This window comes from Oncorhynchus kisutch, linkage group LG18 (assembly GCF_002021735.2).
Source record: "Oncorhynchus kisutch isolate 150728-3 linkage group LG18, Okis_V2, whole genome shotgun sequence".
Classification (NCBI taxonomy): Eukaryota; Metazoa; Chordata; class Actinopteri; order Salmoniformes; family Salmonidae; genus Oncorhynchus; species Oncorhynchus kisutch.
In genome coordinates, this window is record NC_034191.2 from 20,919,198 (window position 1) to 20,942,796 (window position 23,599).

The 23,599-nt window shown below is 41.5% G+C and overlaps 1 protein-coding gene across 1 annotated transcript; it reads right to left on the reverse strand.

The window, feature by feature from the left end:
• Positions 1 to 939: 939 nt before the first annotated feature.
• Positions 940 to 1,944, reverse strand: LOC109909470 (class A basic helix-loop-helix protein 9-like). Its single transcript, XM_020508504.1, has one exon. The coding sequence runs from the start codon at positions 1,942 to 1,944 to the stop codon at positions 940 to 942; it is 1,005 nt and encodes a 334-aa protein (XP_020364093.1).
• Between the last annotated feature and the right edge of the window lie 21,655 nt (positions 1,945 to 23,599).

A 23,599-nucleotide genomic window follows, 5' to 3' on the forward strand; every position in this document is an offset into this window, starting at 1 on the left:
CATATGATTTTCTCAAAACAGCTTAATTCAAGGTCAATTACATTGCAAGGATGTCTACATGCGTAATTATTTCATTAACCTAAAGGCAATGTGGTTGGCAATGCTAAATACAGGATGAGAGACAGAGTGGAACATTCAGTGTCTAGGAGAAGAGCCGGGGGAGGGGGTTGTAAAGGAGAGGCGCAGGGGTAAGAAACCATGCAAATAATTCTCAATAAAGCCCAACTGTATAAACAATCATCTTATGTTAGAAATATTCCAGACAGTAATATCAACGCCTGTATTAATTTCGTTTTTTAAAGTATGGGTGATGCATAATGTTCAGAACATGTTTAATTCTCTTTATTATTCCAGCATTATTTTTCAATTCTTACAAAAATACAAATTGCATAGGCACAATTCTAACACTATAATAATTACTACAAGTTGCTTTTCTGGGGTTTGTGCTGCAGGGGAAGGATGCACTAGGATTCTCTCATTGAGAAAACAGTCATCTTTCTCATGTAAACATACATAGCTCAGGTAAACAGAAATATAGATGTATATTGTGTTTAGTCCCTCATGCTCTGTTTTAAGACTAACAACTCATACATCTCATTCAGTAGCTATATTTAGCACATTATATTCTGCATTACAAACACATGATGAAATGTTAAAACACATTCCTTTCATTCTTAGGGACTCTATTGGAGGTAAAACATATACTGTATTCTGCTGTAACATTTAATTTCATCAACACTTTTGTCAATCTGTTTAAACAAGTGTAAGACATTACTAAGAATTCCCCTTGCAAAGCCAAATAGCCAAATCCATCATTGCAATCCCATGCATACTGTACATACATAGACATATACACATGTCAGCTTCCCTCTGTTTGACATCATTGTAGACTTTAACGTTGGTGCCCTCCACTAGAGCTCATGTCTTGGGTTCATTCAGTCAGTACATGGTAAGGAACTGTTGGTAGCCAGCTGAGCCTTGCAGGTAACCCAGCTGCCACGTGAAGGACACAGCAGGAGAGGAGTCTGAGAAGCTGTCAGTGTGATTCGGGCGACAGTTGGCCCTCACTCCAAACGGGTACCCTGACCCCCCACTCCACTCGCTGCTGATGTAGTACGGGGGGCTGCTCAACTCCTCGTGAGGGTGCGAGGGCGTGTAGAACTGGGTCTCAGTGGGGGAGAAGTGAGCATAGGATGGGGATGGCAGGCACGAAGGGCTGGGGTGTCGTCCTACTGGGGTGTCTGTGTAGAGCTGGAGCTCTGGAGGCAGAATGATGGGAGCCTTGTGAGCACCGGGATCCTGCAGGGACTGCTGGTGGTGTTGACTCCAATGCAACGGCTTATGCTGCAGACAGTAGGTCTCCACCGGGGTCTGGAAGCCCCTCTCTCTCTCCCTGTCCTTCCCCAGGACCAGCATGGCCTCCTCAATTCCAGCCAAGGGCTGCTCTCTGAGGCACTCTGCGTGGGTGCAGGGTGGATGTCCTCCTGGCAGGGCACTGGGGCAGGGGTGGGAGCCCAGGAAGACGGTCAGCGAAGAGATGTGGTTGATGGCACGCCTCAGAGTGGCGATCTTGGACAGTCGCTTGCCGTTGAGGTCATGTTTGAGCACCATGCGCAGTGCATTGAAAGACTGGTTGTAGTCCAGGATACGCTTTCGCTCGCGAACGTTGGCGGCCACACGGCGGGATTTGGAGCGGACAGGACGACTGCATCTCTTCACATCAGGGCAGCTGCCGGCCATGCCGCCCTTGCTCTCTAAAGACTTCTTTGAGCCAGCCTCGCTGTCCTCACTGCCACTGTTCTTCTCCTCCTCATCCAAACCCAGCAGAATCCCCTCTTGCTCCTCCTCAGAGAACTTTGACTTGGTGAGAATAGCGTGGCTGCTCATGGCTGGCCTGGTGCCCACACTCCTCCTCAGTACTGTACTCTGAGAAGACAGGCTCATGTCTGTCACTGGTGCCTCTTTCTGCAGACACTATAGATGTTTACCTTCCAAGCTGAGGTAAAACTGGTGAAACTCCTCTGGGCTGGTAGTTTCAAGCTCCGGTTCTATCCTACGTGACTCCAATGCAACGGCAGACAGTGCTAGTGTTCAGCCATACCACAAGCCCAAATATTTCTCCTTCTACTGTCTCTTAGCTCCTTCGAGTGAGTCAGTTCATACCTCTGGATGGCTCTGACAGGTGAGAGGTGCTTTTAAAGACTTGTCTTTTTGTATGTGTCACATTGTAGGAAGGCTTGCCTAAAAGCAAAGTTGTATTATGTGTTTACGAGGGCCCTGGGGGCAAACAGGAGAAGGATCAGTCAACTGCTCAGACACTCACACCCCCTCCTCTCCTCTCCCCAGCCTCCCCAGTCATGCAGGATCTCCTCCGCTTCTGAGTTGCATTATTAGCATTATCAGTGTCACAATGGAACATGAACATGTGATGATATCCAGCAGCATTACAACATTGTGAAAAAAAACATGGTATGTTGTTGGAGGGAAGACATGCCTGGAATGTTTCAGTAGAAATGTTATCTCAAAAATAATGTGTACCCCAAAAATAATGGTGCGTAAAAGACATTGTGAAATTTCTGTAGGCAAGTTTTTGAGTATGAATGTCCTGACAGATAGAAATGCTATCTTAAAAACAATGAGTCACTTTTTACGTCTCAGGGATAGTTTTTTTATGACTGAGAAAGCATTGCAGTAGCAGCCGTTGTGATTCACTAAGTCTCACACATACAGTAGTTGAAAGAGATGAACATAAACTTGCCCTGGAAATACATATTATAAAATGCTATCAGGATGTTATAACACTATCATCAAATGGCAATGTTAGAAATCAACCTTACAAAGAATCACTTAATCAAGGTTCACTTCTTTCGCACACACACTATTTTATTGTAAAGTATAATATCGTGGGTGTTCAGTGAAAATAATTACTAATTGTGGTTTCACGCCTGACATGTAGTGACTTCATCAGGTAAGCTACATCAATAAACGTCTCTTTACACCTTATAGCTGAGAAAATTGAGCAAAAACACTTATCATCATATGTGACATGAACATCATATCTCTACGGCAACAATTAGCCACGTTCTATTGAGTGATTCTTACCTTGCCAAGGCTAGACTAAGGTACAGTGTAATTTGGATGTCTAGCGTGAAACTGTCATAAATCAAGCTTGAGTGGCCACCAGGACTTGAACAGACAAGGGCCAAGACTTCAAAGCTGAGGGAAAAGAACACAAAATATTTTACAATTATCACCTGTAATCACTGTTGGCTCAAGTGCTGCTTAGCCTCTATTTGCTACCCTGTTTCCCCCTTCTTCCTCCACGGCCTACCCACCTCCTCCACATCCCCGTCCCCCAACCCTTCCTCTGTTAGAGGTGAAAGACAGTTTTGATGTGAGCAGAGGAACCATTTGTGTAAATGAATGGAATATGATACTGTAATAGGAAACTTTCACGGTTTGATTTAGTGGCAACAGCAATCTTCTTCCTCTCACCAAGGTGCCACTTACCTCTTTACGACATTCTCTGACACTCTTGTGCTGATAGCTTATTTTGTACAATGTTTTGTTCTACATATCCCAGACAATTAGTAGAACATATTCAACAAATAAATCAATATCCCTGCAGATGACGTTCGTAAGCAGTGGATTTGACACGTGGGGTCTCATGCCCCGCGATGTGTGTCAGTGCCATCCCACTGTAGCTTCTAGGGTCTAGAGAGCACTGACTTGGCTACTGACTCCCCTTACTGTGCTACTCAAATCAAATGAGTTTATTTGTCACATGCGCCAAATACAGCAGGTGTAGACCTTACAGTGAAATGCTTACTTACAGGCTCTAACCAATAGTGTAAAAAAGGTGTTAGGGGAACAATAGGTAAGTAAAGAAATAAAACAACAGTAAAAATACAGGCTATATACAGTAGCAATGCTATAAAAGTAGCGAGGCTACATACAGACACCGGTTAGTCAGGCTGACTGAGGTAGTATGTACATGTAGATATGGTTAAAGTGACTATGCATATATGATGAACAGAGAGTAACGGTATCGTAAAAAGAGGGGTTGGCGGGTGGTGGGTGGCTGGACACATTGCAGACAGCCCGGTTAGCCAATGTGCGGGAGCACTGGTTGTTCGGCCCAATTGAGGTAGTATGTACATGAATGTATAGTTAAAGTGACTATGCATATATGTTAACCAGAGAATAGCAGCAGTGTAAAAAGAGGGGTTGGGGGCACACAATGCAAATTGTCCGGGTAGCCATTTGATTTCCTGTTCAGGAGTCTAATGGCTTGGGGGTAAAAACTGTTGAGAAGCCTTTTTGTCCTAGACTTGGTGGTCTGCTTGAAACATGTTGGTATTACAGACTCAATCAGGGACATGTTGAAAATGTCAGTGAAGACACCTGCCAGTTGGTCAGTACATGACTGGAGCACACGTCTTGGTAATCCGTCTGGCCCCGCAGCCTTGTGTATGTTGACCTGTTTAAAGGTCTTACTCACGTCGGCTACGGAGAGCGTGATCACACAGTCGTCCAGAACAGCTGATGCTCTCATGCATGCCTCAGTCTTGCTTGCCTCAAAGGGAGCATAGAAGTGATTTAGCTCGTGATTTAGCTCGTGTTTGATAGTTCATCGCAGGGAATAGCAAGATTTCTTGTAAGCTTCCGGGTTAGAGTCCCGCACCTTGAAAGCGGCAGCTCTACCCTTTAACTCAGTGCGAATGTTGCCTGTAATCCATGGCTTCTTGCGGTCTGTGGGGTATGTACGTACAGTCACTGTGGGGACAACGTCTTTGATGCACTTATTGATAAATCCAGTGACTGATGTGGTGTTCTCCTCAATGTCATCGGAAGAATCCCGGAACATGTTCCAGTCTGTGAGAGCAAAACAGTCCTGTAGTTTAGCATCTGCTTCATCTGACCACTTTTTACATTACTGCGGCATTTGCAGCATAGGCACATAATTGACCCATACATGTAGAAGCAACACATGGCCATATCAGACTCCATACCTGGAGGAAGGATCTTAAGATGATACCGCATAAGAAACAGATCACAAGACAAACCTCAAGCAATACACATACCTATGACATGAAACATATCCATTACAATGTTTGTTTTTTAGGTTCAAACGCACTGGCGAATGATATATATCTCCCCTAAAAGAACATTGACCTTCTTTTTCTTTAACTTCCAAGGCACTGTCATTACACTGCTTGAGTGCATGCTTTCAAAAACATTTTAAAAAATTTAGATTTACAACGTCACTTGTTCTCTAAGGCTCTGTAGCTTCACCTGTCAGACTGGACTCTGCTGATCATATCAGCCCAAATGCTGCTGGGGGTCATCACTCTTATCACACACTCATTGAAAGGTCATTGAAGACATTGTTTCCTTCCTGCCTGGGTTTATAGCACGGTGCTTAAAAAGTCAATTGGGCCTACGAGGTACAAGGTGCTTGTTTTGAGCCTTCCCAACAGTTAGCCGCTTTGGCTTAAGTGGTGTGAATGGCTATGCACACTACAGGAGGTTGGTGGCACTTTAATTGGGGAGGACGGCCTCGTGGTAATGGCTGGAGCGGAATAAGTGGAATGGTATCAAATTGAATTTTTATCCAATCCAGACATTATTATGAGCCATCCTCCACTCAGCAGCTGATGCACTCATTTAGCGACAGCATTTCCAACGTTTAACCTTTAAGCTGCTGTCATAGGCATAGCTTGGCTTTTCAGTTTGGGGGTGCTAATTTGGAGCGATTTTGTAGAGGCCTACAATGTAGAATGCCTTGTTGGTCAAATAAACAATTTGAAAGAGAAATGTCCATGTCCAGGCTTGTGTCATGCAAATGTGTTTTTACATTTGTTTCCTGCACTGACATGGTGAGAGCGATGTGTTTTCCCCATTGCAACGCTAAAGTAAAAGGCAGAGAGTTATTGTTGTTGGAAATAAAAGTTGTTTAGGAGAGAATTACAACATTGCCCTTCTTTTTCTTGTTCTGCAATTAGGACGTAATTTCTAGGTTTCTTAAACACAGGTCTGCACACTCTGACATGGTATTCTCTCTATAATTTGAAATGAGTTGTAAAAGCCATAACCTTTCCATGCTAATCATAGGTTGGGTTTTGGAAAAGGTGGGTGGGTCACAACCAGACAATTCCAGTCAGAGCTTTCCCTAAAGAACAGTGAAGAGTAACTGTTTTGCCCATGTCTTCATATCTTATCAATTCATCCCCATAACAATATGACCTTCTGAGTCACCATGACTTCAATGTTAGACTATACCCTATCACATTTCTTTCCCTTGTCCCTTGGTTTGATTGCAGACACGGCTCCTCTCAAGATGGTCCTCTAAGATCTGAGGGGAAGGATAAAAACGTATGAAACGTTCTTGGTTAGCCACATCCTGGACTGACTGAGAGTCCGTTGGATGAGAGGAAATAAAAGGGAGGATGTACGACCTGTACAGGTAGAGTGTCTGATGAACAAGTCGGAGATAATGCAATACTAGCTGAGGACTTTGATCCTGGGGACTGAAGCTCAGTGTTTTGGCAGGACTGGCTCTCTGGAGTCTGAGAGAACACAGTGGGAACTAGGCATCTTGCAGTAGCCTAACCTTGTGAAGTAAGTTGTGTTGCCATTTCAAGGTGGTCTAATTATACTAATTCTACATCTCTTGTCTCTTCTTAGTGTACAACAACTGTTTATAAAAAATAAAATAAAACGTTAAGCTTGCGTAGCCATAGTGCCCTTGGCTTTGACCAAAGCTTGCCTTTTGATTGCTAAAAAGAGGTACCCTTGAGCAAGACACTTGACCTTGATTGTTCCACCTAAAATCATGGCATTATAGAGTATATGCCCTCTAAACCAATTGAGATTGCCAATTCAAGTGGACTCCAATCAAATGATGGTCAATCAAGTGTTTTATTTTGGGGTTAGAATGAGCATTGTCAGCATAGTTACTGGAGCTGCTGCCCCAAGCCATCTTAAATTCTAAGACAGAGCCAGTGTTTAATGCTCTGCACCAACGTCTCCATTCCCTCCGCCACCTGTGGGGTGTTCATTTGCTCCATCAGAAATTGGAAGCATCTAATTCCCTCCGTCTGCACGTCATACCCTTCATCTGTAATTACAGCACCAGGTAGTCCAGCACTGTCTTTGATTCATTTGTTGCGGAAAGGATTTGGGGCTAGCACAGCACAGTGTGCTGAGTCATAGCCTATTGTCCTACAGATGTAGGATCTTAATTTGAGCCAGTTTGCTACAGCAGGAAAATAATCCTGCTTCAATAAGACATTTTATTTTTTATGTGGATTACAATTAATGGAGATTTTTTTAGGAGTTGATACATTTTTCGTAAAGAGAAATCAAGTCGGAAATTTCTAAGTGGAAATTACAATTTTCAGAAGCCTTTTTAAACCTCAAATACACTACATGTTTTAAATGTCCTGCTTTGCAGAAACGTTATCCTCCAACAGGGTGATCAATTTAAGATCCTACATCTGTATAGTGCACAAACAGGCTTCCTCAGAGGCCTGAGATTTATAGCAGAGCTTGACAGATTTATGGTCCGAACACAAAAAGCTTTGACTGTAGTTTGGAACATCCCTTGGCCCAGTGTTTCTGACAGATGACAAGACACCAGCAATTATCTGTCGCCATGAATAAATCAAGAACTTTACTTCACACCCATCCACATAACCATTTTGAAAGGCAGGCCGGCATGAGCAAACTGCTCAAGATTTCTTTCTGCTCTGAGATTTGTAAATTACAGATACATACAGTGCCTTGCGAAAGTATTCGGCCCCCTTGAACTTTGCGACCTTTTGCCACATTTCAGGCTTCATACATAAAGATATAAAACTGTATTTTTTTTGAGAAGAATCAACAACAAGTGGGACACAATCATGAAGTGGAACGACATTTATTGGATATTTCAAACTTTTTTAACAAATCAAAAACTGAAAAATTGGGCGTGCTAAATTATTCAGCCCCTTTACTTTCAGTGCAGCAAACTCTCTCCAGAAGTTCAGTGAGGATCTCTGAATGATCCAATGTTGACCTAAATGACTAATGATGATAAATACAATCCACCTGTGTGTAATCAAGTCTCCGTATAAATGCACCTGCACTGTGATAGTCTCAGAGGTCCGTTAAAAGCGCAGAGAGCATCATGAAGAACAAGGAACACACCAGGCAGGTCCGAGATACTGTTGTGAAGAAGTTTAAAGCCGGATTTGGATACAAAAAGATTTCCCAAGCTTTAAACATCCCAAGGAGCACTGTGCAAGCGATAATATTGAAATGGAAGGAGTATCAGACCACTGCAAATCTACCAAGACCTGGCCGTCCCTCTAAACTTTCAGCTCATACAAGGAGAAGACTGATCAGAGATGCAGCCAAGAGGCCCATGATCACTCTGGATGAACTGCAGAGATCTACAGCTGAGGTGGGAGACTCTGTCCATAGGACAACAATCAGTCGTATATTGCACAAATCTGGCCTTTATGGAAGAGTGGCAAGAAGAAAGCCATTTCTTAAAGATATCCATAAAAAGTGTTGTTTAAAGTTTGCCACAAGCCACCTGGGAGACACACCAAACATGTGGAAGAAGGTGCTCTGGTCAGATGAAACCAAACTTGAACTTTTTGGCAACAATGCAAAACGTTATGTTTGGCGTAAAAGCAACACAGCTCATCACCCTGAACACCCTATCCCCACTGTCAAACATGGTGGTGGCAGCATCATGGTTTGGGCCTGCTTTTCTTCAGCAGGGACAGGGAAGATGGTTAAAATTGATGGGAAGATGGATGGAGCCAAATACAGGACCATTCTGGAAGAAAACCTGATGGAGTCTGCAAAAGACCTGAGACTGGGACGGAGATTTGTCTTCCAACAAAACAATGATCCAAAACATAAAGCAAAATCTACAATGGAATGGTTCAAAAATAAACATATCCAGGTGTTAGAATGGCCATGTCAAAGTCCAGACCTGAATCCAATCGAGAATCTGTGGAAAGAACTGAAAACTGCTGTTCACAAATGCTCTCCATCCAACTTCACTGAGCTCGAGCTGTTTTGCAAGGAGGAATGGGAAAAAGAATTCAGTCTCTCGATGTGCAAAACTGATAGAGACATACCCCAAGCGACTTACAGCTGTAATCGCTGAATAATCGCTGAATAATGTTGCACACCCAATTTTTCAGTTTTTGATTTGTTAAAAAAGTTTGAAATATCCAATAAATGTCGTTCCACTTCATGATTGTGTCCCACTTGTTGTTGATTCTTCACAAAAAAAATACAGTTTTATATGTTTATGTTTGAAGCCTGAAATGTGGCAAAAGGTCGCAAAGTTCAAGGGGACCGAATACTTTCGCAAGGCACTGTACACTATTTATTCTTGGGTAATTTGACATAATACGTAAGCAGAGTGACTTGGGGTCAAGTTTTCTGACTGGGGAGTTGCAAGGGAGGTTGTTGAATCTTCACACTCCTATGAGAAGGTTTAGACTAATATTTGTAATCTAGCAATGATATAAAAACAGTTTTCAATTAAGACATTTAGTACTGCTACTATTCTTTTAAGTAAAGTGTCAAACCAATGAAAACATAATTGTGCTCTTTAAAACGGAGTGCGACAGCAACGCTTATAACATATGTATACTCTTGTAATTGAGAATATGAACATAATGTGTCTGGAAAGTGAGATGTTATTTTTAGTCTTTGTTATTCCATGGGCTTCACTTAAGATGTTGTTAAATAGGGGGAGTTCAACTGGGTGTGATGGAAATAAAGTCAGCATAGCAGCCAGGTAGTCTGGGGCCCCCTGGCCCTTTGTCCCTGCAGCTGTCAACCTGTAGAGGTGGAGGACCCTGTTGGTACACGCTCTCCCCTATCCAGCTCCAACCCTCTGTAACATACACGCTCTCCCCCATCCGGCTCCAACTCTCTGTAACATACACGCTCTCCCCCATCCAGCTCCAACCCTCTGTAACATACACGCTCTCCCCCATCCAGCTTCAACCCTCTGTAACATACACGCTCTCCCCCATCCAGCTCCAACCCTCTGTAACATACACGCTCTCCCCCATCCAGCTCCAACCCTCTGTAACATACACGCTCTCCCCCATCCAGCTCCAACCCTCTGCCTTCATACACTGGCAGAGCTGCTTGGCCTTTTGGAGGTCAGTGATGTCATATTTGGACAGGATTTTACCCTGTGGATGGAGCTGGTGGAGCTGGATCCCCACTTCTAACCCCCCTCCCTCCCTATCCCGCCTCCTCAACCAGACTGACTCACCCACCAGGGGCTGTCTGTCTGCATGCAGGGCTCTACCTGTGGGAAGAGAGTGTAAGTCGATGGCACAGGGCTGAGTCACACAAACACACAGATGCACACACACACCAATGAAGGTCTCTGTGCTCCATAAAAAATAAAGTTATTCTATGCTATACTATACATGAAATGATTGATGGTCCCAAAGGACTGAGTTTAGAACCTACTACTGTAAATGCAATATCTACAGTACTTCAGCATCAATCCCCTGTCATTGTCAGTCATTCATTCATGTCAATGGGAGATTTGTGCGAACATTTGTAACGCTCGCAGATCTGAAGTTAGGATTCAGCCGTCAGTGAGTGCCCGTTAAAACTGTCTGTCTGCCTATCATCAGGTTAGATGACACATCAGTCTGTGCACATACAGAGCCAAGTCGTCATCACTGTGAGCTGTGTTGTTGTCTTTCTGTTGAATTTGTTTCCATGGTGAGAACATGCAGCAAACATTCCCATCTGCCAAGAAAAGAACACAAACAAAGATAATGATAAAGATCTGAGAGATATTAGATAAATAAGAGTATTTCCTCATATCAAATATTGAGGCAAGGACCTTCTAATTACATGCAACATACAAAAAAAGTGATACCTGGCTGGCCAAAGCCTTCACATTGAACAAACGACTTACCTTTACAGTGTACTGTTTTAGAGGTGGCCTCCTGTGCCAGGGCTTTCAACGAGACAGCCATGCATTCCAGCAGAGTGAAATATGAGCTGTTAATAACACAAACCTTCCACTGACATGAGAGTCTGTCATCAATACACAAGGAGAGTTAAATCACTAGTGTCCCACTGGTGTTATGAGTGAAGCACTACGCTCAAGGCAAACTGGCCTACAGTAGCTATGTTCCAGCATTGCACATCCCTCGTCTAGCATTATCCATTCAAGCGCTCTACAATTAAAACCCTGCCGCTTTTCACTGAAGGACACTATAAGAACCCTGATGTGATTTATGTGATTTATGCTTTCACTGATACCATGACAAAAGCTTGTCTTTGTCGGAACTACAGCAAGATGCTCTGACGACATGACATGCCCTGTAGTTTACCCCTGTAGTGGTGCAGGAGTGCTGTGAAAAAGGATTTGGCCCCTTTCTGATTTTCTCTATTTTTCATACTGAATGTTATCAGATCTTCAACCAAACCTAAAATTAGATAAAGGGAACCTGAGGTTACAAATAACAACAACAAAAAAGTTAATTATTTAACTTATTTAAAAAAGTTTTGCAACACCCAATTCCCCTGTGTGAAAAAGTAATTGCTCACTTACACTCAATAACTGGTTGTGCCACCTTTAGCTGCAATGACTCCAACTAAACACTTCCTGTAGTTGTTGATCAGTCTCCCACATCACTGTGGAGGAATTTTGGCCCACTCTGCATACAGAAATGCTTTAAGTCAGCGATATTTGTTGGTTTCCAAGCATGAACTGCCATGCTTGACCGTTGTTATGAAGTTTACTGTGGAATGCAGTGTTTGGTTTTCACCAGGCATAATGGGACCCATGTCATCTAAAAAGTTATACTTTTGACTCATCTGTCCACAGAACATTCTTACAAGAGTCTTCATGATCATCCAGGTGCTTACAGGTGCTTTTGGCAACAGGTGCTTTTTAAAGCAACACATTTGATGTTTTGTAATGGCCTAGTTAAAGTCCAGACCTAATCCCAAATTAGATGTTGTGGCAGGACTTGAAACGAGCAGTTCATGCTTGAAAACCCACAAATGTCACTGACTTAAAGCAGTTCCGCATGCAAGAGTGGGCCAAAATTCCTCCACAGTGATGTGAGAGACTGATCAACAACTACATGAAACGTTTGGTTGGCGTTATGGCAGCTAAAGGTGGCACAACCAGTTATTGAGTGTAAGAGGGCAATTGCTTTTTCACAGGGGAATTGAGTGTTGCGTGACTTCGTTAATTAAATAAATAAAATAAGTATCCTTTTATTTTTTGGTTATTTGAAAATTAATCTAATCTAATATCAGGTTTTGGTTGAAGATCTGATAACATTCAGTATGAAAAATATGCAAAAATAGAGAAAATCAGAAAGGCAGCAAATACTTTTTCATGGCACTGTATGGGTAGTCACTGGCCCCCAAATAACACCTTGATCACAGAGGCTCTGAGGAAGTCAAGTTATGTTTCATCAGAGGTTGAGGTTATAAGACAGCTAGCGCCCTCTTTAATGTAATATACAGTTGAAGTCGGAAGTTTACATACACCTTAGCCTAATACATTTAAACTCAGTTTTTCACAATTCCTGACATTTAATCCTAGTAAAAAATCCCTGTTTTAGGGCAATTAGGATCAACACTTTATTTTAAGAATGTGAAATGTCAGAATAATAGCAGAGAGAATGATTTATTTCAGCTTTTATTTCTTTCATCACATTCCCAGTGGGTCAGAAGTTTACATACACTCAATTAGTATTCGGTAGCATTGCCTTTAAATTGTTTAACTTGGGTCAAACATTTTGGGTAGCCTTCCACAAGCTTCCCACAATAAGTTGGGTGAATGTTGGCCCATTCCTCCTGACAGAGCTGGTGTAACTGAGTCAGGTTTGTAGACCTCCTTGCTCGCACACGCTTTTTCAGTTCTGCCCACACATTTTCTATAGGATTGAGGTCAGGGCTTTGTGATGGCCACTCCAATACCTTGACTTTGTTGTCCTTAAGCCATTTTGCCACAACTTTGGAAGTATGCTTGGGGTCATTGTCCATTTGGAAGACCAATTTGCGACCAAGCTTTAACTTCCTGACTGATGTCTTGAGGTGTTGCTTCAATATATCCACATAATTTTCCTTCCACATGAGCCATCTATTTTGTGAAGTGCACCAGACCCTCCTGCAGCAAAAACAAAACACAACATGTTGCTGCCACCCCCGTGCTTCACGGTTGGCATGGTGTTTTTCGGCTTGCAAGCCTCCCCCTATTTCCTCCAAACATAACGATGGTCATTATGGCAATACAGTTCTATTTTTGTTTTATCAAACCACAGGACATTTTTCAAAAAAGTACAATCTTTGTCCCCATGTGCAGTTGCAAACCATAGACTGGCTTTTTTAATGGCGGTTTTGGAGCAGTGGCTTCTTCCTTGTTGAGCGGCCTTTCATGTTATGTCGATATAGGACACGTTTTACTGTGGATATACATACTTTTGTACCTGTTTCCTCCAGCATCTTCACAAGGTCATGTGCTGTTGTTCTGGGATTGATTTGCACTTTTCTCACCAAAGTACGTTCATCTCTAGGAGACAGAACGCTTCTCCTTCCTGAGCTGTATGACGGCTGCGTGGTCCCACGGTGTTAATACTTGCGTACTATTGTTTGTACAGATGACCGTGGTACCTTCAGGCATTTGGAAATTGCTCCCAGAGGTCTTGGCAGATTTATTTGGATTTTCCCATGATGTCAGGGTAGGCCTTGAAATACATCCACAGGTACACCTCCAATTGACTCAAATGATGTTAATTAGCCTATCAGAAGCTTCTAAAGCCATGACATAATTTTCTGGAATTTTACAAGCTGTTTAAAGGCACAGTCAACTTAGTGTATGTAAACATCTGACCCACTGGAATTGTGATACAGTGAATTATAAGTGAAATTATCTGTTTATAAACAATTGTTGGAAAAATGACTTGTGTCATGCACAAAGCAAATGTCCTAAACGACTTCCCAAAACTATAGTTTGTTAACAAGATATTTGTGGAGTGGTTGAAAAACTAGATTTAATGACTCCAACCTAAGTGTATGTAAACTTCCGACTTCAACTGTAGGTATAGAATCTTGAATGTAATATAGGCATAGATTCTTAAATGTAATATAGGCATAGAATATTTAATGTAATACAGGTATAGAATATTTAATGTAATATAGGCATAGAATCATTAATGTAATATAGGTATAGAATAATTTAGCAACCTTGTGTTCAGGACTGAATCTATACTTGCAGATACTGTAGCTATGTTAATGACGATGGTCTGAAGTACAGTGCCTTGCAAAAGTATTCACCCCCCTTGGCGTTTTTCCCATTTTGTTGCATTACAACCTGTAATTTAAATTGATTTTTATTTGGATTTCATGTAATGGACATACACAACAGAGTCCAAATTGTTGAAGTGAAATGAAAAATGACTTGTTTAAAAAATAAAAAAATAAAGTAAAAGCGGTGCGTCTATATGTATTCACCCCCTTTGCTATGAAGCCCCTAAATAAGATCTGGTGCAACCAATACCTTCAGAAGTCACATAATTATTTAAATAAAGTCCACCTGTGTACAATCTAAGTGTCACATGATCTGTCACATGATCTCAGTATATATACACCTGTTCTGAAAGGCCCCAGAGTCTAAGCAAGGGGCACCACCAAGCAAGCGGCACTATGAAGACCAAGGAGCTCACCAAACAGGTCAGGGACAAAGTTGTGGAGAAGTACAGATCAGGGTTGGGTTACAAAAATATATCCAAAACTTTGAACATCTCACAGAGCACCATTAAATCCATTATTAAAAAATGGAAAGAATATGGCTCCACAACAAACCTGCCAAGAGAGGGCCACTCACCAAAACTCACAGACCAGGCAAGGAGGGCGTTAATCAGAGAGGCAACAAAGAGACCAAAGATAACCCTGAAGGAGCTGCAAAGCTCCACAGCGGAGATTGGAGTATCTGTCCATAGGACCACTTTAAGCCATACATTCCACAGAGCTGGGCTTTACGGAAGAGTGTCCAGAAAAAAAGCCATTGCTTCAAGAAACAAATTAGCAAACATGTTTGGTGTTCACCAAAAGGCATATGGGAGACTCCCCAAACATATGGAAGAAGCTACTCTGGTCAGATGAGACTAAAATTGAGCTTTTTGGCCATCAAGGAAAATGCAATGTCTGGTGCAAACCCAACACCTCTCATCACCCCAAGAACACCATCCCCACAGTGAAGCATGGTGGTGGCAGCATCATGTTTTGGGGATGTTTTTCATCGGCGGGACTGGGAAACTGGTCAAAATTGAAGGAATGATGGATGTAGCGCCATCCATCATTCCTTCAATTTTGACCAGTTTCCCAGTCCCGAATACAGGGAAATTCTTGAGGGAAACCTGATTCAGTCTTCCAGAGATTAGAGACTGGGACGGAGGATCATCTTCAAGCAGGACAATGACCCTAAGCATACTGCTAAAGCAACACTCGATTGGTTTAAGGGGAAACATGTAAATGTCTTGGAATGGCTCAATCCAATTGAGAATCTGTGGTATGATTTAAAGATTGTTGGAACCCATCCAACTTGACGGAGCGGGAGCAGATTTTCCTTGAAGAATAGGCAAAAATCCCAGTGGCTAGATGTGCCAAGCTTATAGGGGCATACCCCAAGTGACTTGCAGCTGTAAAGGGTGACTCTGCAAAGTATTGACTTTTTGGGGGGGGGGGGGGGGGGGGGTGAATAGTTATGCACGCTCAAGTTCATTTTTTTGTCTTATTTCTTGTTTGTCTCACAATAAAAATATTTTGCATCTTCAAAGTGGTAGGCATGTTGTATAAATCAAATGATACAAACCCCCCCAAAATTATATTTTAATTCCAGGTTGTAAGGCAACAAAATAGGAAAGATAACAAGGGGGTGAATACTTTTGCAAGCCACTATAGTTGTGCTTTATGTCCTTCCAAATTCACACACAACATGTGCCTCGACATGCAGACCCGCCCATTGGAAAAAAGACAACATAAATAATAAAGAATTGTTAAAGAAATATTTTTACAATTTCTCCACCCTCAACATGACAAGAATAGTGCGACAGAGTAGGGAGACGCTTTGAAGTCACATTCCAGCCTGCCTCACACCATAATTACACACAGTAGTCATTATGGCCTCAAACACTTACATGGCGGTCAAGGTTAAGGGGCCAGGGGCTCCTTGTTCTCTTCTCACACAGAAACTTAGGAGACTTGTCCCTCTGAAGGTGGTTCTATGTACAGTGGGACAACCCTGAGACAATATGCAGTTTACATCCTGCAATTAAAACTACAAAAACATGTGACCTCTGAATAAACTAATCTCTAATCAAATTGCTAGAATTGCATGAAGCAAAAATACAATTTGCTCTAGAGAAATAAAGAGTTTATTGTTGAGATATTCCTTTACAGATGATTTCATCCTAGCGATGCTCATGTCCCCCATTATGTGAATATTTTGGTGTTTGCTATCATGGCATAAGATTACTTGAAATAACAGATGACTTGAAATAATATTTGTTGGAATTAATATGGTTCTTGTACACACAAAAAGTACACAAATCGTGTAAATCATTCCTTGTAAGGGAAGTGTCTTCAAGTACAAGATCTGCAAAACCTTGACTGCCCTCCAGTGGTTACCTTGGAAAAGAACACATCTACCACTAACAGAGTTTAAAAGGTAGTCACAATGATTGAAGCAAGACACATTAAACTATCAATTTGTTTGCTATGATAATACTATATTATGCACAGGCCTTTGTGGTATCTGTGTATTTCAAACACACAGTAGTTCCTTTCCTCGTACACAGGTAATACACAGAATGCAGGAAGTATTTTGACAGGAGATGACACAGCACAACACTGTAACAGTCTGCTCTTGCTGCAACCTCGTTTTATTTGCTTGTTCTGTTCAACTAAGGGCAAAGTACATGACACAGGAGCTATATTGCTTGTTAATATCAACATTTCAGAGCGGTTACTGAAGGAGATGAGGACATCCTTTAATTTATAGTATTTTGTAGCTGCTACAAAACAGGAGTGAGTCTTTAAAAGTGAAAGTAAACTGCTTTCTTAAGGCATTACAAAAGAGGGAGAAGTGTGACAGAGAGAAAATGGCCTCCAGATTGTCTCTCCCAGAAGAGGATCTTTCCTGTCCTGTATGCTTAAACACCTTCAGTGATCCTGTCATCTTATTATGTAGCCACAGCTTCTGTAAAGCCTGTCTGCAGGAGTGCTGTAGACAGAGAGGATTTTGGGAATGTCCAGTTTGTAGGGAAGTATTTTCAATGGGTAATCATTCCTGTAACCGGGCTCTAAAGAACCTGTGTGAGGCTGTCTTAAAGGAAAGAAGTCAGAGGGCTTCAGGAGGGTCTGAGGTTCTCTGCAGTCTGCATAGTGAGACATTCAAGCTCTTCTGTTTGGAGGATAAAGAGCTCATCTGTTTGGTGTGTCGTGATTCAAGGAAGCATAAAAAGCATGACTGCATCCCCATACAGGAAGCTGTACAGGAACATACGGTTGCATAGATTGTTTTTCCGGGGAAATTTGTGGAAACAAACTATTGCAGTAGCTGTTTCTATGTGGATCATTTTGAACATTTAGCAACCAGTTTGTGGTACTTTACAATAGTTGGTGTTAAGATATGGCCTGTCTAATCTTTTTTATTTTTTTACTCATAAACAAATCTTTCCTACACAGCAATCCCACACAGTAACATACAGGTCAAGTTTGTGAATACCATGCTGCTTTCTTTTCAGGTTAAACTCAAGACTGCATTGAACCCTCTTAAGGATAAACTGAGGCTCTTTAAGGGAGTCAAACTCACCTGTGATAATACAGCAAAACATATTAAGGTATGACATTTAAGTATTGATGCAACAACAATGTATGCATTTTGGCTAGTTTGTGTTCTTTATTGTCTACTCTGTTCTAATCTAAGGGAAGATCATGCCCTACAGGAAGACTGAGGTGAAGCAATTTTGATTGGATGCCATGAGGGAGGAAATAGTATGAATAATGACAGAAAGAACCAGCAAGTTAAATTGGTGACAGAGAATTATAACAGGAGAGATACATTATATCTGAGATATTCCTTGCACTCTCTCCAGATCCAAGCCCAGGATACAGGGTGGCAGATTAAGGGGCAGTTTAAAAAGCTGTACCTGTTTTTGCAAGAGGAAGATAGATGGATAGATGAAGTGAGAATGGAAGAGGTGAGGAAAAGTCGGGTGATGAAACACAAGATAACAGAGATGAGCTGAGAGATATCATCACTTTCATACACAATCAAAGCCACCTAACAACAGCTGAGCATTGAAGACATCTCATTTTTGCAGGTTCAGTAAACAGCTGATCTTATGAGTAGATATTGTATATAGTGATTATTATTTACTGATTATTTTATTGGTAAGACTGATTTTCACCTTCTTTATTGGTCCTCTTCAGAACTACTAGGCCACAGAGACAAGGTACATGGTCTTCCTCCTTTCTCCCTGCTCTCTGTGGTTCTATAACCAAGACCACAGCAGTACTAACTCCTGAATGTTCTTCCAGAGCCAAGCAAACACTGCCAGATCCAAAGAGGGTTTCAGGAGCGCTGATAGACTGGCCAAACACCTGGGCAACCTGCAGTTAAGAGTCAGGGAGAAGATGAAAGGGATGGTCCAATACTGTAAATACGTTTCCATCCACAATTTGTTCGTTCGACATGATGGGATCTTTTTGTGTCTGTAAAATTAATCATGCGACACATTGCGTTGCAAACGATTTCTTGCGCAATTGTTGGTAGAATAACCATCATGTCGAGGTAAATGTGCAGTCACGCGATGCAATGTTGTGTGGTCCTTCCAGTGCGACTTGGAAAAGCATGCACAGTTTAAGCTACGTGATGGTGAAAGTACACAGTGATGAGCTTGATGCTGCTTTCCAATAAAAATTGAGGGTATTATTTGTATGCTAGTGACATAATGATCTTGCTTTTATCCATCTCATCGTATAGCCTATAACTTGTCCAGTGTACACTTTATCAGCGAACTGTTGTCTAGAGAGCATGTGCGAAAACCAGATTGGGCAAGTTTGCATTTATCGCGACAGTTTGTGGCAAAACTATTGGTAGAGTCGAAAATACAATGGTAACACATTAAACTCGTGTTTTTGATTCAGTATATGATGTAAGCACAAAAGTGTTTTTATGTGCAGGTCATAACGCACAGTCTTTGAACCGCAACAAAGTCCGGGGGCGTTTCTCTGCCCAGGTGTTGTTGATGGATGCCAAATCTTACAACAGCTGGATAGGTATTGTAAGTATTAGCTAACCATATCATATGTTATACCAATCTGTCAGCCGATAAAATCGTCCATGACGTGGTACGCAACCATAGGTTTATGCATGAAACGTCTGAACCGGGAACGCGACCTCGGTCTGGTGCAGAGTATGTGAGCGGAGCGGAGCTTGGAGCAAGGAGTGATTTTTTTATAATAATATTCGCATGAAAATCTTTCGCAAATTGGATGGAAACCTAGCTACTGAGTAATGTTTTGCAGCAAAAAACAACAGTAGGTTTCATCTGCGCCTTGTTCTTAGTCCTAGGACTGTATCAGTATAATTCATATTAATTCTAGTAGTGACCCCCATACTGTTAAATTGCATAACTTCTCTATTGCAAAACAATGCTCATAGGAATTTAGATATGAGTATCAATGAAACTTGTAGTGAATTTACAGAGTAAATGGTAAAGTTAAATGATCTCTCCTTAGCTCCTGTAATCCTGGATCCCAACACTGCAGACACAGGTCTCATCCTGTACGAGGACTTGACCAGCATGAGACACTGTGATAAAGCACTACAGCTCCCTGACAACCCAGAGAGGCTTCATGGATGTGTCCTAGGTTCTGAGGGTTATAACACAGCTGGGACGTAGAAAATTCTGATGGTTCCTATTGGGCTGTAGGTGTGGCCACCAATAATCCCAAAAGATCTAGTTGGTCTAGATCTAGCAGTATGCCATATAAATCCTAGGGTATTTGGACTACCTGTGTTAGTCACTTCCTAGAATTTTCCCAAAAGGATGATTTACATCATCTTGAGGTGAATCACTTTCCCCGAATGATGAGAGTGCATCTGGATTGGGACAAGGAAAAGCTGTCTTTCTTTGACCTTGATGAAAATACACACATACACACAATCACACACACTTTCACAAAGACAATCTTCCCTATACTTCGTCATGATAACACTTTGAGGATCTTTCCAGTGAAGACCACCATAACAGTGGGAAAAACAGTGGCAACCCGTCCTTCACAGTGTTTTGAGCCCCACCTGTTATTTTGGCATTAATACGTGTAAATATATCAGTTTGCAAACAATGTATTGAGTTAATGGAGCCGCATACAAACAGGGTCTCTTTTTTGCTTTCTTGAGTAAGGCAGCTCCAAAATTAAGGTGTTTCAGCCTAGCTCTGTGCTTTCTGTGGTGGAGGAGCAGCCAGCAGAAAATACAGAGCATAGTGGTTGGTAATCTTGTCTAGTTGTGCCGTGATTGGCTCAGTATTCTGTCACTAATTGGGATACTACGTCACCACAAAATCTACAGGGAGAGCTAGAAAGTTCAAGCCCCCTTAAGTGATGCCATAGATTTACATTAGAAGTGCCCATCCAAGAAGGCTCAAGGTCACTGGCCACAGATAAAATTATGTCAAATCATGTTATATCTACCATAGCTTTGGTTGGACTGATCATGTCAACATCATACCTTCAAAATCAAGCTAGACAAGCAGTCATCATCATGGATCACGTCGACGATCTACTGGCAAATACTTTTCAATCCTTGTCATATGAATAGAAATTCTAGATCAAACTTATTGGTGCTCATTGGCCATTGGAAATAAATATTACACAACAAGTTGGAAATCGCAAATTCAATAATGAGTGTTTTGAAGGAATCAGTGGCTAACCGCAAGTGTTGCAAAGCAATCACTATTTTGCTTCCCCTGCTATTCGGTGGAGAGGGTGTGTGGTCCAAGTCTGGGTTTAAGGGTCTCTTTTCCAAGCTTAAAAGGATAAACATTCACATGCAACACCGTAGGCCAAAATATATTGAATACATTGGCCATGTTGTCAATCCAGCATGACTTCTGCCTTGTTCAAAACAACTGGAAACTCGGAACTGGGAAATCTCAGACTTCAGTGAGTTCAAGACAACTGGGAACTCTGAAAAAAACTTGCTCCAACTTGATTTTGTTCACTCACACCAGAAGTGATCAGGACACGCAGGTTGAAATATCAAAACAAACTCTGAACCAATTATATTAATTTGGGGACAGGTCAAAAAGTATTAAACATTTATGGCAATTTAGCTAGCTAGCTTACTGTTGCTAGCTAATTTGTCCTGGTATATAAACATTGGGTTGTTATTTTACCTGAAATGCACAAGGTCCTCAACTCTGACAATTAATCCACAGATCAAACGGTAAACCGAATTTGTTTCTTGTCATCTCTCCTTCTTCCTTAAAAATCTATTAAGGCTTCTTTTTCTTCTTTGGACTTCATATGGCAGTTGGCAACCAACTTTACAGTATTACTACAACCTACTGGAGTGTGGACCTAAGTTCATCTTTCAATCACCAACGTGGGTATATGCTCCTAAAAACCAATGAGGAGATGGGAGAGGCCGGACTTGCAGCTCGTTGAGCGTCACAAATAGAACCAACTTATATTTTAGCGTCTGGCCACGCAGACGCTCGCTGATGCCCGCGAGCAGTGTGGGTGCAATGATTGAATAACATGTATGTGTAAATTGCAAGCGGTGTGGTCAGCATGTAACACATTATTTTGTGTCCACACAATTGCTCTGAAAATGCTTTTGGCTTTAAGACACAGTTTCCTTGTCTTTTACATAGATATTCACCCCCGTTTGTCAGCCTGTTAGTTTGGTTGGTAGTTGATAAATGAGAATCTAGTCATTCTATTTCTATGCCATGGAGGTCCAGACAATATTTGTATAATATATATTTTTCCATTTTTAACCCATCCTCTTCAGGGGGACACAAATTTGTTTTTTTTACAGTGTTTCTGCTACATATACATACATTTTGCATACACATTTTACATACTTTTATATACAGTAATCACATAACAATAATACATTTCTGAACATAAATTCCTTAATCCCACCCCTCAGCCACTCTCAGGCCATCCCACCTATCACCATAGACCACCCTTGTTTGGTTTCCATGTGCCATATATTTTTCAGTTGTGCTGTAATGTTTTACATTAATTTTGAATCGTTCTAATCATATACAGTTGAAGTCAGATGTTTACATACACCTTAGCCAAATACATTTAAACTCAGTTTTTCACCATTCCTGACATTTAATCCTAGTAAAAATTCCCTGTTTTATGTCAGTTAGGATCACCACTTTATTTTAAGAATGTGAAATGTCAGAATAATAGTAGAGAGAATGATTTATTTCAGCTTTTATTTCTTTCATCACATTCCCAGTGGGTCAGAAGTTTACATACACTCAATTAGTATTTGGTAGCATTGCCTTGAAATTGTTTGACTTGGGTCAAACGTTTTGGGTAGCCTTCCACAAGCTTCTCACAATACGTTGGGTGAATTTTGACCCATTCCTCCTGACAGAGCTGGTGTAACCGAGTCAGGTTTGTAGGCTTCCTTGCTCGCACACGCTTTTTCAGTTCTGCCCACAAATTTTCTATAGGATTGAGGTCAGGGCTTTGTAATGGCCACTCCAATACCTTGATGGCATAATGAATTCCACCAAGTATCAGGCAATTTTGGCTGACAATTTGGTTGCCTCTACCAGAGGTCTGGGACTTGGCCGTAGGTGGATTTTCCAACAAGACAATGGCCCAAAACATATCTCATGATCCACACAGAAATGGTTGTGACAACAAAATCGATGTTCTGCCATGGCCATCTCAGTCGCCGGACCTCAATCCAATCAAAAACCTGTGGGCTGAGTGGAAGAGGGCAGTTGATAAGCGCAAACCCAAGAATGTTAAGGATTTTGAAAGGATCTGCATAGAGGAATGGTCCATAATCCCTCCAAATGTGTTCCTTAACCTTGTCAAACATTACAGGAAAAGACTCCATGCTGTTATCCTTGCCAGAGGTGTTTGCACTAAGTACTAAATGAGGAGTGCCAATAATTATGAAACCTTGATTTTGGTTACATTTATTTTGTATTAAATAATTGTATGATTGTGGTTGGTTCCACTGAAACATTAGTAAAGTACAGTATTTCTCACGTTGGTATTTTGAGCTCATTTCTATAATTACATTGTTTATATTTTTTAAGTATTGTTTGTGCATTGCCAGTCAGCGGTGCCAGTAATTTTGGAGCCCACTGTATAAGGCAGACAAACAAGTTCCCTACCTTCTCCCTCTTTCCACTTGCCTCCTCCATTTTTGTGGTAATGCTGCAATCAGTTGGTTGTAAGTTTGGATTGAGCAGACATTCCTTTTATAGCTGGATATGTGACATAACTCTACCGTTTCTGTTCATAATATTATTAATACATA

Bases quoted from the DNA above. Each gene is read 5' to 3' on its own strand.
- LOC109909470 (XM_020508504.1), bottom strand. From the start codon at position 1,944: ATGAGCCTGTCTTCTCAGAGTACAGTACTGAGGAGGAGTGTGGGCACC.